We start from the raw sequence: 14,843 nt of genomic DNA, 5'->3' as shown, positions 1-14,843 counted from the left end.
CTAGGGTGCTTGCCTTACAGCTGCCAGCCAAAGTCTGAGCCACTGCATCTCAGGATTCCTCAAACCTGCCAAGACTGATTCCTTAGTGCAGAACTCGGAATCACTCCTGAGCACTGCCGCTTCTGGCCCAACACACACACACACGCACACACACACACACACACACACACACACGAAATATATGAGCACAGAGACAGAGAAGAATAAGGATTCAGGAGAAACCATAGGCTTCTGCAGCATAGAAAAAGCTATTAAACAGGGTTTTAAGGACCCACTATTTGACTCTTTAAATGTTTCACGTGAGAATTTGTCTTTGCACTTGAAGTTTTTTTCCTCTTTATTTTTTTCCCTGTTTGGTTGGTTTTCCTTTTGTTGTTGCTGTACTTCTGGGTCACACCCTACAGTGCTCAGGCCTTACTCCTCACTCTGAACTCAGGAATCACTGCTGCCAGGGTCAGGGAACCATAAGGTTTGCCCGGCTCTTGGTCTTGGGTAAGCTGATAATACGTGCTGTACTATCACTCTGTCCCCCAGAATAGAATTTTTTTTTTTTTTTGCTTTTTGGGTCACACCTGGCGATGCACAGGGGTTACTCCTGGCTCTGAACTCAGGAGTTACTCCTGGCGGTGCTCAGGGGACCATATGGGATGCTGGGAATCGAACCCGGGTCGGTGGTGTGCACAAGATTTTTGACTTTGTTTTTTTACTTTTTTAAACTTTTTTTTACTTTTTTAACTTTTTTTTTTTTTTTTTTTTTTTGCTTTTTGGGTCACACCTGGCGATGCACAGGGGTTACTCCTGGCTCTGCACTCAGGAGTTACTCCTGGCAGGTCCCAGGAGACCATATGGGATGCTGGGAATCGAACCCGGGTCAGCCGCGTGCAAGGCAAACGCCCTACCCGCTGTGCTATTGCTCCAGCCCCAATAGAATATTTATAGTGGAGAGATAACACAGCGGTAGGGCGTTTGCCTTGCACGCAGCCGACATGGCCGACCCGAGTTCGATTCCTCCGCCCCTCTCGGAGAGCCCGGCAAGCTCCCGAGAGTATCTCGCCCGCACGGCAGAGCCTGGCAAGCTCCCCGTGACGTATTCGATATGCCAGACACAGTAACAACAAAGTCTCCAAAGTCTCGAGCAAATCGACGAACAACGGGAGGGCCTTTTAAATAATAGAAACAGTTCCTATCATGGTCCTTAGTAAACAGCCAGATATAGGGTAATTATCCTATAAACACACCGTTTGCACAGTTTTCAAATATATTCCTGCAAGACAGGAGCGAGTGCCGGATGAGACTCATACAAATATGCTGATTGGGGATTAGAGTATATCAGGACCCAGGAGAGCCAGAGGATAGCTTGACAGACCTGGAGCTGTACCCTGGGCTTACCTGGACCCAGAAGTGACCCTGGTCTCCAGGAGAGAGCTCCCATGCGTGTGTCCTTGTCCACCCTGCCAGAGGGTGACTGCAGGTTTGTCCATGCTCAGTTCCTTGGACCTGCCTCCATGATGGCAGAACCACTTTCAGGGCTTTGTTGAGGAGGTGGGAGTGGGGGCAGCCCTGGTTCGATCTGCAGGGGGCACTGATGCACTTATGCACCTGGGCTCAGAGTCAGCCCCTGGCCAAGCCTATAGGGACCTTCCTGTAGGGTTCAGGGAAGAGTCCCAGGGCTCAGTTTTCTCTCCTACAGCCCCTGCCCAACACTCGGGTCTGGTCAGACAGCCCAGATCCCAACCCACATTGCAACTGCAGGAGAGGAAGGAGCTGCTGGCAGTGTCTTCCTCAGGCGGGTCAGGGATCTAGTGCCAGGTCATTTCCGCCGGTCAGAGCATTTCCAGCTCCAGTGCTGGGAATTCTGGTCAGGGTTGGGAAGTTGTGCTCTCCTCTCGTGCTCACGGCTCTGACTTCTTCTCCAGGTCTTTGCACGGAACTCCCTTCAGATCCTCAGGAATTAGAGACGGGAAGATGGTGACACGCTATCTGACTCACTGTCCCCAGGTAGGTGGAGAGTGACAGGATGACATGATGCAGTGACAGGAGTGCACAGGCTTCCAGGCCCATCTGTCTCGAGCTGTTTTAGAAGGGAGCCCTGGGATAGGGTTCCTGGTAGGAGTGACTTACTGCTGTCTTTTGTAAGGCAACTTTTGTCCCTCTTTGTTTTGTTATATTTGGATTGGTGGTACTCAAGAAGTACTCCCAACTCTGTGCTCAAGGATCACTCCTTGTTCAGACTCAAGGATCTTGTGGGGGGTGCTAGTGATCCAAGGTGAACTTCTTTTTTTTAAATTTTTGCATTTTGGGTCATACCCAGCAATGAATGCACAGGAGTTACTCCTGGCTTTGCACTCAGGAATCACTCCTGGCAGTGCTCAGGGGACCCTATGGGATGCTGGGGATCGAACCTGGGTCAACCATGTGCAAGGCAAACACCCTCCCCGCTGTGCTATCACTCCAGCCCCCAAGGCTAACTTATTGTTTTTTTGTTTGTTTGTTTTGGGAGGTGATGGGGGGGGCCACACCCCGTGATTCTTGGGATTATTTATGGCTCGGCTCTGCACTCCAGCATTGCACCTCAGAGTGCTTGGTGGACCATATGGACAGCAGGGACCGCCAGCCCCTACCCACAGTCCCTGGATCTGGTCCCTGTTACTCCATCCTGCTTTGTTTTCTTTTCTTTTTTTTCTTTTTTTTCTTTTTTTATTTTTGGGTCACACCCGGCGATGCTCAGGGATTCCTCCTGGCTCTTGCACTCAGGAATTACTCCTGGCGGTGCTCGGGGGACCAGATGGGATGCTGGGAATCGAACCTGGGTTGGTCATGTTGGCTGTGTGCAAGGCAAACGCCCTACCCGCTGTGCTATCGCTCCAGCCCCTGCTTTGTTTTCTTTCATATTTGTTTTTGTGCCACAGTGGAGATTCTCATGGATCTGTGCTCTGGTTTCACCCCTGATGCCCGTCAATGACCCAGGGTGTGCAGGCCCTGCATTGCACTCTGGCAACTACAGTGACTCTGGCCCCAGAACATATGTTTCCCCTATTTTGTCCTTCCTGCTCTGGAGAGTGTCGCCTGCTAAGTCACACAGTCTCACGTTCATTTGCTGCTGTTTGCACAGTTCTGGGCGTCTGTCCCTGGGAGCAAAGGATCTTGGGGGCTGGCAGAGGTATTCAGGGTCAAGTCACCTTTACCTGCCTCAGGAAGGATTTAGGGTGACCCTGACACAGGAGTTCCGAGTCCTACAGGCACATATGTCCTCGCACAGCTTTGAGTCACTCACTGGACATTGTGTGTCCCCTTCTTTTTTTTTTTTTTTTTTGCTTTTTGGGTCACACCCAGCAATACTCAGGGGTTACTCCTGGCTTTGCACTCAGGAATTACTCCTGGCAGTGCTTGGGGGACCATATGGGATACCAGGGATCGAACCCGGGTCGGCTGCATGCAAGGCAAACACCCTACCCGCTGTGCTATCGTTCTGGCCCCCTGTGTGTCCTTCTTATCCCTAGATCATAAAACAGGCAATGTGGGATATGGCATTGGTGGAGAGCGGTTATCTAGTGTTTTGGTCCAACCTAGTGTTGCTTTTCTTGGTCCTGCTGGGTCTGCTCAGGTGTTACCCTCTGTAGTGCTCATTGGATTTATCCCTGGGGTGGCTGCGTGCAAGTCCAAAACCTACAGGAACCTTCTAATCTAGTGTCATTGAATCAGATCTGGCTTTCTGTGAGGGATTCCTGGGCTCATCAGCCTGAAATGTGGGTCGAGGCTGGTTCCTCCCAACGGGAGTGGGGAGGGGGGAAAGGCCCTGAGCTCCTCTAGGGTGCTGGGGTGTCTCATCCTCACACCCCTTAGTATGGTGTGGGATGGCCTCACTCCGGTCCCCTGTGTATGTTGTTTCAGGACACAGTGACCTTCCTTGACGTGGCCGTGAACTTCACCGCAGAGGAGTGGACGTGCCTGGATGCCTCTCAGAGGAAGCTCTACAGGGACGTGATGCTGGAGACCTACCAGCACCTGCGGGCCGTTGGTGAGAGCCGCCAGGGCTACTGCCCCGCCTGGGACAGACCCGTGTTTGCTTCCAGGGGCTAGGTGGGGGCTGTGTCTTCTACAGGGGACTTGATTCTGGTAGGCCAAGAGGTTTGACAGCCATGCAGATAAGCTGTTTCTCTACTTCTTTCGTTTCTCTAGTTCTTCCATTTCCTTTTCTTTTTCTTTTCTTTTTTTTTTTTTTTGTGGAGACAAATACTGTTGATACTCGGTTTCTCCTGACTCTACACACTCAGGAATCACTCTTGGTGGCCATGGAGGACCATATTGAATACCCAGTATCAAACTTGGTTCGACCAAATGCATCCAATAACCCTATGTGCTGTACCATCACTCAGGTTTCTCTAAATGGTTTCTTCCTTTACTAAATAAATTTACTTCAGCTGGAGCAATAGTATTAGCAAGTATGGCATTTCCCTTCCATGCGGCCGGCCCAGCTTCGATCCCCTGCATCCAACATAGTCCTGATGAATAGCCAAGAGTATTTCCTCAGCCCCGAGCCAGGGTTAAGCCCTGTGCATTGCTGAGTGTGACCCCCAAAATATACAAAGTAAATTTACTTCTGTTACCACACTTACTTGTGTGTTTTGCTTTTTGGTATTGTTTCGGGGCCATACTCAGCATTTTTTCTGGCTCTGTGCTGAGTGATAACCTCTGGCAGTGCTCAAGGGGTCATGGGTATGGTGAATTGCACCCTATTCAGCACTTTGCAAAGGCTGTGCTTAGCCAGACCCTCAACTTCATTTTTTTGTTTGTTTGTTTTTGTTTGGGGCCACACCTGGTGATGCTCAGAGTTCCTCCTGGCAGTGCTCAGGGAATTGTATGGGAGGCAGCAGTCAGAACGCTTAAGTGTGTGTAGGGCACAGGTGAGCCCCGACATGCTGGAGTATCTCCCCAGTCCCGGCTTTATTTTGTATGAGTCCAACTTTCATTTTTTTTTTTTTTGCTTTGCTTGTTTCATTTTGGGACCTAGCTGGCAATGCACATGGGTGACTCCCAGAATCACTCCTGGAAGAGCTCCGGAGACTCTATGGGATGTGGGGGCTCAAACCTGGATGGTCCATGTGCAAGGCAGCACCTTCCCACTGTACTGTCTCTGCAAATCCTTTTTTTTTTTTTTTTTTTGCTTTTTTGGGTCACACCCAGCAATGCTCAGGAGTTACTCCTGGCAGTGCTTGGGGGACCATATGGGATGCCAGGGGTCGAACCAGGGTCGGCCGCGTGCAAGGCAAACGCCCTACCCGCTGTACTATCATTCCAGTCCCTCTGCAGACCCTATTTTATTATCTTAAATGTCATTTCATTTATTTGAGAAGGGGAGTGTGGGCCACACCCAACTGCTCAGGGCTCCCTCCTGTGTCAAGTCAGGGCAAGGTTAGCGCCCTCTGCTCGATATCTTCTCACCAATCCCAAGGAATTAACTTGAATAATAATTTGTAAGTGTGAGTCAAATTTGTTTATTTGTAATTTTTAAATTTTTTTTTCATTTACTTTTGGGCTTTTGGGCCAACCCAGTGGTGTTCAGGGGTTATTTCTCACTCTGCCCTCAGGAATTATTCCTAGCTGTGCTCAGGGACCATATGGGATGCCAGGGATCGAACCCTGGTGGGCTGCATGCAAGGCAAATGCCCTTCCTGCTGTGCCATCTTTCCGGCCCCTAAGATCATTTATTCGTTACCACCTCACCCACGTAGCCACTGTTCTCTTTCAGGGCTTGTGGTCAATTTAAGTGCTTTTGGAAGATCAGGTGATGCCCGGCATCAAGTCAGAGGTTCCCACATAATGTTCCCCAAACCTATGCTCTGCCTCCATTGGACTCTTTCACAGTTTTTTAAAATTTGTTTTTTTGTTGTTGTTGGTTTTTTTTGTTTTGTTTTTTTTTTGTTTTTTGATTTTTTGGGTTACACCTGGCGATGCACAGGTGTTACTCCTGGCTCTGCTCTCAGGAGTTACTCCTGGCGGTGCTCAAAGGACCATATGGGATGCTGGGAATAGAACCCGGGTTGGCCGCGTGCAAGGCAAACGCGCTACCCTCTGCGCTATCTCTCCAGCCCCTGAGTTTTTTAAAATTTGTTTTGGGGGGCTGGAGCAATAGCACAGCGGGTAAGGCGTTTGCCTTGCACACAGCCGACCTGGGTTCGAGTCCCAGCATCCCATGTGGTCCCCTGAGCACCGCCAGGAGTAATTCCTGAGTGTATGAGCCAGGAGTAGCCCCTGTGCATCGCCGGGTGTGACCCAAAATCCAAAAAAAAATAAAATAAAATAAAATAAAATAAAATTTGGGTCAACCCAGCAGGACTTAGGATTTGCTTCTAGGCTCTGCACTCAGGGATCATCCTGGCTGCTGGCTGGTGGGGGACAGTGTGGGGATGTCGGGGATCGAACCTGGATTGACTTAGGCAAGACCATTGCCCCACCTGCTGTACAATCTGCTACCCCCCCCATCTTCCCCTTTTATTTTAGCTTAAAATAAAATTAGAGTGCTTGCTGTCCTTGAACTTGCTTGAGTGTTTGGGTTTACTCCTGACTCTGCACTCAGTGATCACTCCAGGAGGGACTCAGAAACTCCATACGATTCCGGGGCAAGAGAAAGTAAGTGGGGAGGGTGCTTCCTTACGCACAGCCAACCAGGTTCAATCACTGGCCCTCCTTGTAGGCCCCAATACAACCAGAGGTGATTCCTGAGTGTGGACACATGATTAACCCCCTGAGCATCACCAGATGGCATCGCCCAAAATGAAACTACATACAGTGCTGGGATCCATCTCAAGTCGGCCATCTGCAGGGCCAGGCCTAGACTATTTGCCGTATTATCCGGAACCCCCTTATTTCACTCTTCAATTGAAATCTTGGTCTTAATGACTATCACCACCAATCTGCAGCATATTGAAAGTGGATGTTATGGGGGCTGGAGCGATAGCACAGCGGGTAGGGCGTTTGCCTTGCACGCGGCCAACATGGCCAACACAGGTTCGATTCCCAGCATCCCATAGGGTCCCCCGAGCACCGCCAGGAGCAATTCCTGAGTGCATGAGCCAGGAGTAACCCCTGAGCATCGCCGGGTGTGACCCAAAAAGCAAAAAAAAAAAAAAGTGGATATTATGTTTGTGCCTTTTCAGTAGTATGCCTGGTTATATCAGGGACGCATGGGATTGTCCTGTCGCCTTTTCCTTGTCACTAATCCTTGTCAGTAATCCATGCCTCTGTCTCTGGGAGCAGGGCATTCCGGGGTGAAGCCTGCGATGATCTCCTGGCTGGAAGGAGGAGCCTTGAGTCCCGGGAAAAGACATATGTGTGCAGGTGAGTGTCTTGGGACCCTCCCTGGCTTGGAATCTGGGCAGTGTGTTGGTGCGGTGCCCTGAGCACGTGTGAAACGCTCTGCTAACCCCGAGGACCTCAGGCTGCTGGATCCAGGCGTCTGTGCTGTACTCATGCTGCCGTTCACTCCCCTGGACTGTCCGTCACAGAATGATACAGCACTTTGCTTTTGTGGCTTTGTCGTTAATTCTTCCTCATCTGTCAGGCGTGTACAATAGTCCATGGGATTCATGGCCTTGTTCCCCCGGCTGTATAACCAGCCTGGCTGTACACATACAGGGTCAGATGCCTTTCGGAGCACTGGACCCTGCTCTGCCCACTCTGACATCATGCTTATCTTTGCTTTTGCTTTCTGAGTATACAAAGAAATTTATAATTTCCTCTTTTTTTCCACCCCGGGATACTCAGCATTTATTCCTGGAGATACTCAGGTTACTTTCGATGGTGCTCAGGATTCAAACCCTGTCAACCTCATGCAAGGCAAATGCCTACCTGTTGTACCCACCAACAAATTTTTTTTTTTTTTTTTTGCTTTTTGGGTCACACCCGGCGATGCTCAGGGGTTACTCCTGGCTCTGCACTCAGGAGTTACTCCTGGCGGTGCTCAGGGGACCATATGGGATGCTGGGAATCGAACCCGGGTCGGCCAGGTGCAAGGCAAACGCCCTACCCGCTGTGCTATCTCTCCAGCCCCAACAAATGCTTTTTTTTGTGTGTATGTTAAAATTACGTGAGCCCATAACAAAGCTACTGTGGGCTGAAAGAAAAGCAAGGAGGGCGCTTGCCTGGCATATGCCTCCTACATTCAATGTCTGGCTTTCCAAATGGTGTCTTAAGCATCACTGTGTCTGATCAAAAACAAAACCCAAAACCTAGTTTGGGGATTGCCAAGCTCCTCCCAGTGATCCTCCAAGCAAATTTTCCTTTTCTGTGGGCCTGTTTGGACTGTGAGAACCATAGAAATGTCTTCCACCTTCTCAACCTATTCAAGTACAATCCATTTGACATTCGTTTAATTCTTTTTTTTTTTTTTTTTTTTTTTTTTTGCTTTTTGGGTCACACCCGGCAATGCACAGGGGTTACTCCTGGCTCTGCGCTCAGGAATTTCCCCTGGCGGTGCTCAGGGGACCATATGGGATGCTGGGAATCGAACCTGGGTCGGCCGTGTGCAAGGCAAACGCCCTACCCGCTGTGCTATTGCTCCAGCCCCCCATTCATTTAATTCTTATATGGTATGTTGTGTTTGATTTCAGAACTTAAATCACAGCTTCAGGACATGGCACTGCAGAAATTTTATTTGGGAACAAGGTCATTGCATACAAGTCAGCTGGTAAGATTTGATAATAATAACGTTATGTAATATAATAATAATATACAATAATATGATGATGATGGTCGGATGCTTAGTGGACTAACCATGTGATTTGAAAGGTGGGGTCCAGGCTTCATCCCCGCCACCACATCTATGGTCTCAGCACTGCAGGAAAAATATCAGAGCCTAATGCTGGGACTAGAGGGTCTTTAACCTCATTGGGTGCTGAAATCAGAAAAATTAATTTTATCGTATTATTTTTTTTAAGTTTTTATTTAAGAGCCAGGATTTACAACGTTGCTGATAGTTGTGCTTTAGGCATACAATAATTCAACACCAATCCCTACACCAGTGTCAACTTCCTTCTATCAGTGTTCCCAGATTCCCTCCCCCACCTCAGTCTCCCCGCCAACACTCTGCTCCCCCCCAACCTGGACAGGCACATGCATGACAAAGATTCAGTGGTTGCCGTTCATGTTTTCAGTTCTGTTGCATCTGTATTTTGGATAAATGGCTACACCCCTCACTCATGTCACTGGCATAAATGAAACCCTGATGCCAGTAATCTTCTGGTCCTCTTCTGCCCCAGATTTCTTTCCTTCTTTGTCCGGCTCCTCTCTAAACACTGGGATCAGGGATGATCTAAGCTCCCCCTTTACAGTACATTTCTGCATCCAGTATTCTGCATTCCACAGATGAGTGACACCATCCTGTTTCTGTTTCTTCTGGCTCACTTCAGTCAACACAGTATCTTCCAGTTCCAACCCTATTGTTGCATAAAATCAGTAATTCTAAAACCTAAAGAAATGCTCTTATTTTTTTTTATTTTTTATTTATTGAATCACTGTAGGAAAAGTTACAAAGCTTTCAGGTTTAGGTCTCGGTCATGCAAATATCAAACACATTTCCCTTTACCAATACTTATTTTTCACCACGAAGAACCCCAATAAACCCCCACCCACCCCCAGCCCTCCCAATGCCTGTGAGGCAGATGAATTCTAGTTAATACACTATCTACTTTTACTAGATTCATTGTTTCGATAAAAGATGCACCATTATTATTTAGAGTTTACACCCCCAAATCAGACATGCTGAAAAGGCGTTGTGAGATAATTTGTTTTCTGCAGCTGGTCACAAGAATTAAATGATGTCGGGTGGCTGTGATAGCGGCCGCGCGATTTTGGATTTCTGGTATGTTACTTATTAAGCCTGGAAGTATTTCTGCTGAGAGTCAGATAATTAAGAGATTGGTTTCTGTGCTCTGGAGCCATGGCCGTGCCAGAGAGCTGCTCGTGGGGGCAACTGGTGACCTCGGTAGGGCATGAAGGACGAGCCAGGAACGCCCCCCTTCCAAATTCTCTTATTTTTAATACCGGGGAAATACTGTGATTTTACATCTGATAGACAGTAAGCACAAGTGTTGACTGTTGAAAAGAACTCGATGGTCTGCACTAGTGGTAGTGCATTAGTAGGACACTTGCTTGGCACCGGGAAGGAAACCTGTGCGCCACAACCCCAGCAGCAGTGAACCCTGAGCAGTGCTTTGTGTGACCCACCCTATGCCCCAATATAAATACCAAGCAAGAAAACAAAAAGTTCATTGATCCTGGGGAGGAATCCACTTGTGGTGAGATGTTTTCAGTGGCCCCCGTGGTCCGTCTCAGTTGTGTGGGGATGCAGCATTGCCCTCACACACACATCCCGGGCTCCACACTGAGCTAGAACTGAACCCACACTCGGGTGTCTTTGATTTTCATTTGAATTGATGGCTTCAGTTATCTGCAGCAGGAATTATTTCCACTTAATGTGTCTGTGTTTCCACTTAATAGCATAGTGGTAGGGCGTTTGCCTTGTGCGCAGCCAGCCCAGCTCAGCCGGGTTTGATTCCTCCGCCCCTCTTGGAAAGCCTGGCAAGCTACTGAGAGTATTCAATATGCCAAACACAGTAACAAGAAGTCTCAATATGGAGACGTTACTGGGCCCGCTCGAGTAAATCGATGAACAACGGGAGGACAGTGACAGGACAGTGTCTGTTTTTTGAGTTGAAGAAAAAACTTTATATAACTTAATGATCACCCGCATTGGTCAATTTTGGGTGTCCATCATGCAGAAAGATCAGGTTGTTACCTGAAAAATCCATACACGTGTAGGGAATTGCATTCATGTGGGGATATGTTAGAAACCAACTTGCAAGGCTCGAATTTTCTGGACCTGGAGACTCAACCGGCATAGAGCAATAATTGAAGTCCTTCTCTGTTGTTCTACAGGGAAGCAGACAGCCTGGGTGGAATGTCTCTGATCCTGTGCACCGTGACAAAGTCTCACATGAGCAGTTGTGTCCTCAGCCCCATGGGGATCCCAAGACCGGCGGGATGTCCTCTGACGGTGATCAGAAGGAAGTGAGTGTCCTCACTCCAAAGAAGCCCTCCCCTGAGAAAAACTCTTTGGAGTCTATTCTGCTCAGTCCGCAGACACAAACCTCCCCAAAGGAACAGCCCCTGATTGGTGGGAGAGGAGATCCCTCACACCAACAGACCCACAAGCAAAGTCACCGCGGAACAAACCCGTCCAAGTGTAAGGAATGTGGGGGAACCTTCCCGTGTCCTTGGCACCGTGATGTTCCCTTAGAAAACCACAGTGGACAGAATCCCCAGGAATGTCAGCAGAGAGGACAAACTTTGAGTCCAGTGTCATCCCAGCATGACCATGTGAACACAGGACACAAACCGTATACGTGTCAAGAATGTGGGAAAGCCTTCAGTCGATCCGCATACCTTACTATCCATCGCAGACTTCATACCGGAGAGAAACCGTATGCATGTAAGAAATGTGGGAAGGCCTTTACTCAGCCCTCAAGCCTTAGACTACACAGGAAACTTCATTCCGAACAGAAACCTCCTCTGTGTGAGTACTGTGGGAAGGCCTTCCTTTCCTTCTCAGAGCTTTCTGAACATAGGAAGATGCATACTGGAGAAAAGCCTTATTCGTGTCAGGACTGTGGGAAAACCTTCAGTTCCCACCCAAGCCTTTGCGGGCACAAAAAAAGTCACAACGAACAGAGATCACATATTTGTAAGGAGTGTGGGAAGGCTTTTGTGTATTCCGTGAGTCTTAGTAATCACATGAAAATTCACACTGGAGTGAGACCTTACGTGTGTGAGGAATGCGGGAAGGCGTATTTCTGTGCCTCGGACCTTTCTGCCCATCGGAAAATTCACACGGGAGTGAAACCGTATTCATGTCAGTACTGCGGGAAGGCCTTCACTTTCTGCTCAAGCCTTTGTCGGCACAGAAAACGTCACACTGGACAGGGGCTGTTTGTTTGTAAGGAGTGTGGGAAGGCTTTTGTGTATTCCGTGAATCTTAGTAATCACATGAAAATCCACGCTGGAGTGAAACCTTACGTGTGTGAGGAATGTGGCAGGGCATTTCTCTACTCTGCTGGCCTTTCTGTACATAGGAAAACTCATACGGGAATGAAACCTTACTCGTGTCAGGACTGCGGGAAGGCCTTCACTTTCTACGCACACCTTTCTTGTCACAGGAAAAGGCATGAAAGAGAGAAAGCCTATTCTCATGAGGACTGCGGGAAGGTCTTTGCTGACTGCTCAAGCGGTTCTCTGCACACGAATGAGGAGAAACCATATATATGTAAGGAATGTGGGAAGGCCTTTACCAGTTGCTCAAACCTTTTGAATCACAGAAAAACCCATCGAAAAAGGCCTTATATATGTGAGGACTGCGGGAAAGCTTTCCGGTGCCCGTCAGTCCTTATTAGACATCGGGAAACTCACAGTGGAGAGAGACCTCATAAATGTAAGGAATGCGGGAAGGCCTTCACTCTGCTTTCCTACCTTTCTGAACACAAGAAAATTCATACTGGAGAGAAACCTCATAAATGTGAGATATGTGGAAAGGCCTTCACTCGATCCTCGACCCTGACCGTGCATGTGAAAAGTCACTCCGGGGAGAAGCCTTATGTATGTCAGGAGTGTGGAAAGGCCTTTACTAGATCCTACAGACTGATTGTACACAGGAGGATTCACACTGGAGAGAAACCGTTTGCATGTAAGGAATGTGGGAAGGCCTTCATCCGTGCGTCCAACCTTCGTCAGCATCGGACGTTCCATACCGGAGAGAAACCTTTTGTATGTCAGGAATGTGGGAAGGCGTTTGGTCGTTCCTCAAATCTTCGTAGTCACCGGCAAATTCATATTGGAGGGAAACCTTATGTTTGTAAGGAATGTGGGAAGGCCTTCTCTCAGTCTGGGGGCCTTTCTAAGCACCAGAAAATTCACAGTGGAGAGAAACCTCATCAGTGTCAGACATGTGGGAAGGCCTTCACTCTGTCCTCAGGCCTTTCTAAGCATATGAAAATTCACAGTGGAGAGAAGCCGTTTGTATGTAAGGAATGTGGGAAGGCGTTTGGTCGTTCCTCAACTCTTCGTAATCACCAGCAAACTCATATTGGCGAGAAACCTTATGTTTGTAAGGAATGTGGGAAGGCCTTCGTGCGTTCCTCGGGCCTCACGAGACACATGAAAACGCATACTGGAGAGAGACTTTTTATCTGTAAGGAATGTGGGAAGGCCTTCACTAATGCTGGGTGCCTTACTAATCACAAGAAAATTCACAGTGGAGAGAAACCTTATCAGTAAGACATGTGGGAAGACCTTCACGCTGTCCTCAGGCCTTACTGTACATATGAGAATCCACACTGGAGAGAAACCTTATATATGTAAGGAATGTGGAAAAGCCTTTATTGAATCCTCAGGTCTGACGAGGCATAGGAAAACACATGCCGGAGTGAAATCTTATGTATGTCAAGAATGTGGGAAGGCCTTTGTGTTCCGCTCAGCCCTTCAGAGACATTGTAAACTTCATACTAGGTGACTCCATCCTCTAATATCAAACCTCGTGGTAAAAACAGGCCCCCCTCAGTAAAGCATGTTTTGTTTGGACAGAGAGATGGAGGGTGATACAAAAGTAGACTCGAGAAGAAAATAGTCCTGGTAGCGTGTGACAAGTTTCCCGTGACGTCAGTATGTAAGGGAAAGGTACTTGGTGATTACCACCTGGGCTGTGTCTATGCCAGTGTCCCGGCATTTGGACTTCAAATGTATGTTAACTTGTAAGTAATAGGTCTTGGTGATGGAAGCCAGGAGGGAGGTGATTAAATAAAAACCCAATAAACTGGTACCCAAAAGAGCCCTTTCCTTCAGGCTGTCACGGCTCACCACTGTCTCATTCTTTGCTCTGACTCTGGCTTGGCTCAGAGTCCATAGTTTGCAAGGGTTGATGGCAGCGATCAAACAAAACTGCAGGGCTGGAGAGAGAGCACAGCGGGGAGGGCGTTTGCCTTGCACGCGGCCGACCCGGGTTCAATTCCCAGCATCCCATATGGTCCCCTGAGCACCACCAGGAGTAACTCCTGAGTGCACGAACCAGGAGAAACCCCTGTGCATTGCCGGGTGTGACCTAAAAAGCAAAAAAACAAAATAAAAAAAAAACACAGAAAACTGCAGTGAATCCTTTGAAATTAGAAAAACAGACACACCTGCATTCTTCAGGCCCTCCGGTGTTATGTTCTGGAGAGCACATCCTGCTGTGCTTGGGCTTTATTCTGCTTAGGAGACCATAATTTGGAGGACTCCAGGAACTTTATGAGGTCCTGGGGTTGGTGTCCAGGTCAGCCGTTTGCAAGCAAGCCCTTACCTGCTGTAGCATCTCTGCTGTCCCCGTATTTAGGTTTCATTAGAGTTATGTAAACATTAAGGATAAATATTCCAGAACGTCTCAAGTTAGGAAAGTGGTTCTTTCCTGACTTGCTTCTTTAATAGTTCAAGGTTCTTTAATAGGGTGGATTGGAGACAGTTTATTTTTTTTTTCTTTTTTGGGTCACACCCGGCGATGCTCAGGGGTTACTCCTGGCTCATGCACTCAGAAATTGCTCCTGGCGGTGCTCAGGGGAACATATGGGGTGCTGGGAATCGAACCTGTGTTGGTCATGTTGGCTGCGTGCAAGGCAAACGCCCTGCCGGCTGTGCTATCACTCCAGCCCCTGGAGACAGTTTAAATGGGACTTTATTGGGCATAGAAAGACATCTGCTGGTTCTTTGAAATGCTGGAAGGGGCCCCCACCTTTTTTTTTTGTGGGGTGAGGTCACACCCGGCG

General features: G+C 48.4%; 1 protein-coding gene across 1 annotated transcript; it reads left to right on the top strand.

The window, feature by feature from the left end:
* The first annotated feature begins 1,965 nt into the window (after positions 1 to 1,965).
* On the top strand, positions 1,966 to 12,224 carry LOC130022481 (zinc finger protein 58-like). The gene is made up of 6 exons (XM_056113254.1): positions 1,966 to 1,998; positions 3,892 to 4,018; positions 7,258 to 7,338; positions 8,610 to 8,686; positions 11,560 to 11,772; positions 12,213 to 12,224. The coding sequence occupies exons 1-6, from the start codon at positions 1,966 to 1,968 to the stop codon at positions 12,222 to 12,224; spliced, it is 543 nt and encodes a 180-aa protein (XP_055969229.1).
* The last annotated feature ends 2,619 nt before the right edge of the window (positions 12,225 to 14,843 follow it).

Source organism: Sorex fumeus, unplaced genomic scaffold, assembly GCF_029834395.1.
Source record: "Sorex fumeus unplaced genomic scaffold, SorFum_2.1 ptg000019l, whole genome shotgun sequence".
NCBI classification, from domain to species: domain Eukaryota; kingdom Metazoa; phylum Chordata; class Mammalia; order Eulipotyphla; family Soricidae; genus Sorex; species Sorex fumeus.
Note: the sequence above shows the minus strand (reverse complement) of the source record. Positions and strands in the feature narration are given on the sequence as shown.

Bases quoted from the DNA above. Each gene is read 5' to 3' on its own strand.
- LOC130022481 (XM_056113254.1), top strand. From the start codon at position 1,966: ATGGTGACACGCTATCTGACTCACTGTCCCCAG. The intron at 4,019-7,257 runs GTGAGAGCCGCC...CTCTGGGAGCAG, and splicing joins CCAGCACCTGCGGGCCGTTG to GGCATTCCGGGGTGAAGCCT. The intron at 8,687-11,559 runs GTAAGATTTGAT...CATTCCGAACAG, and splicing joins CATTGCATACAAGTCAGCTG to AAACCTCCTCTGTGTGAGTA.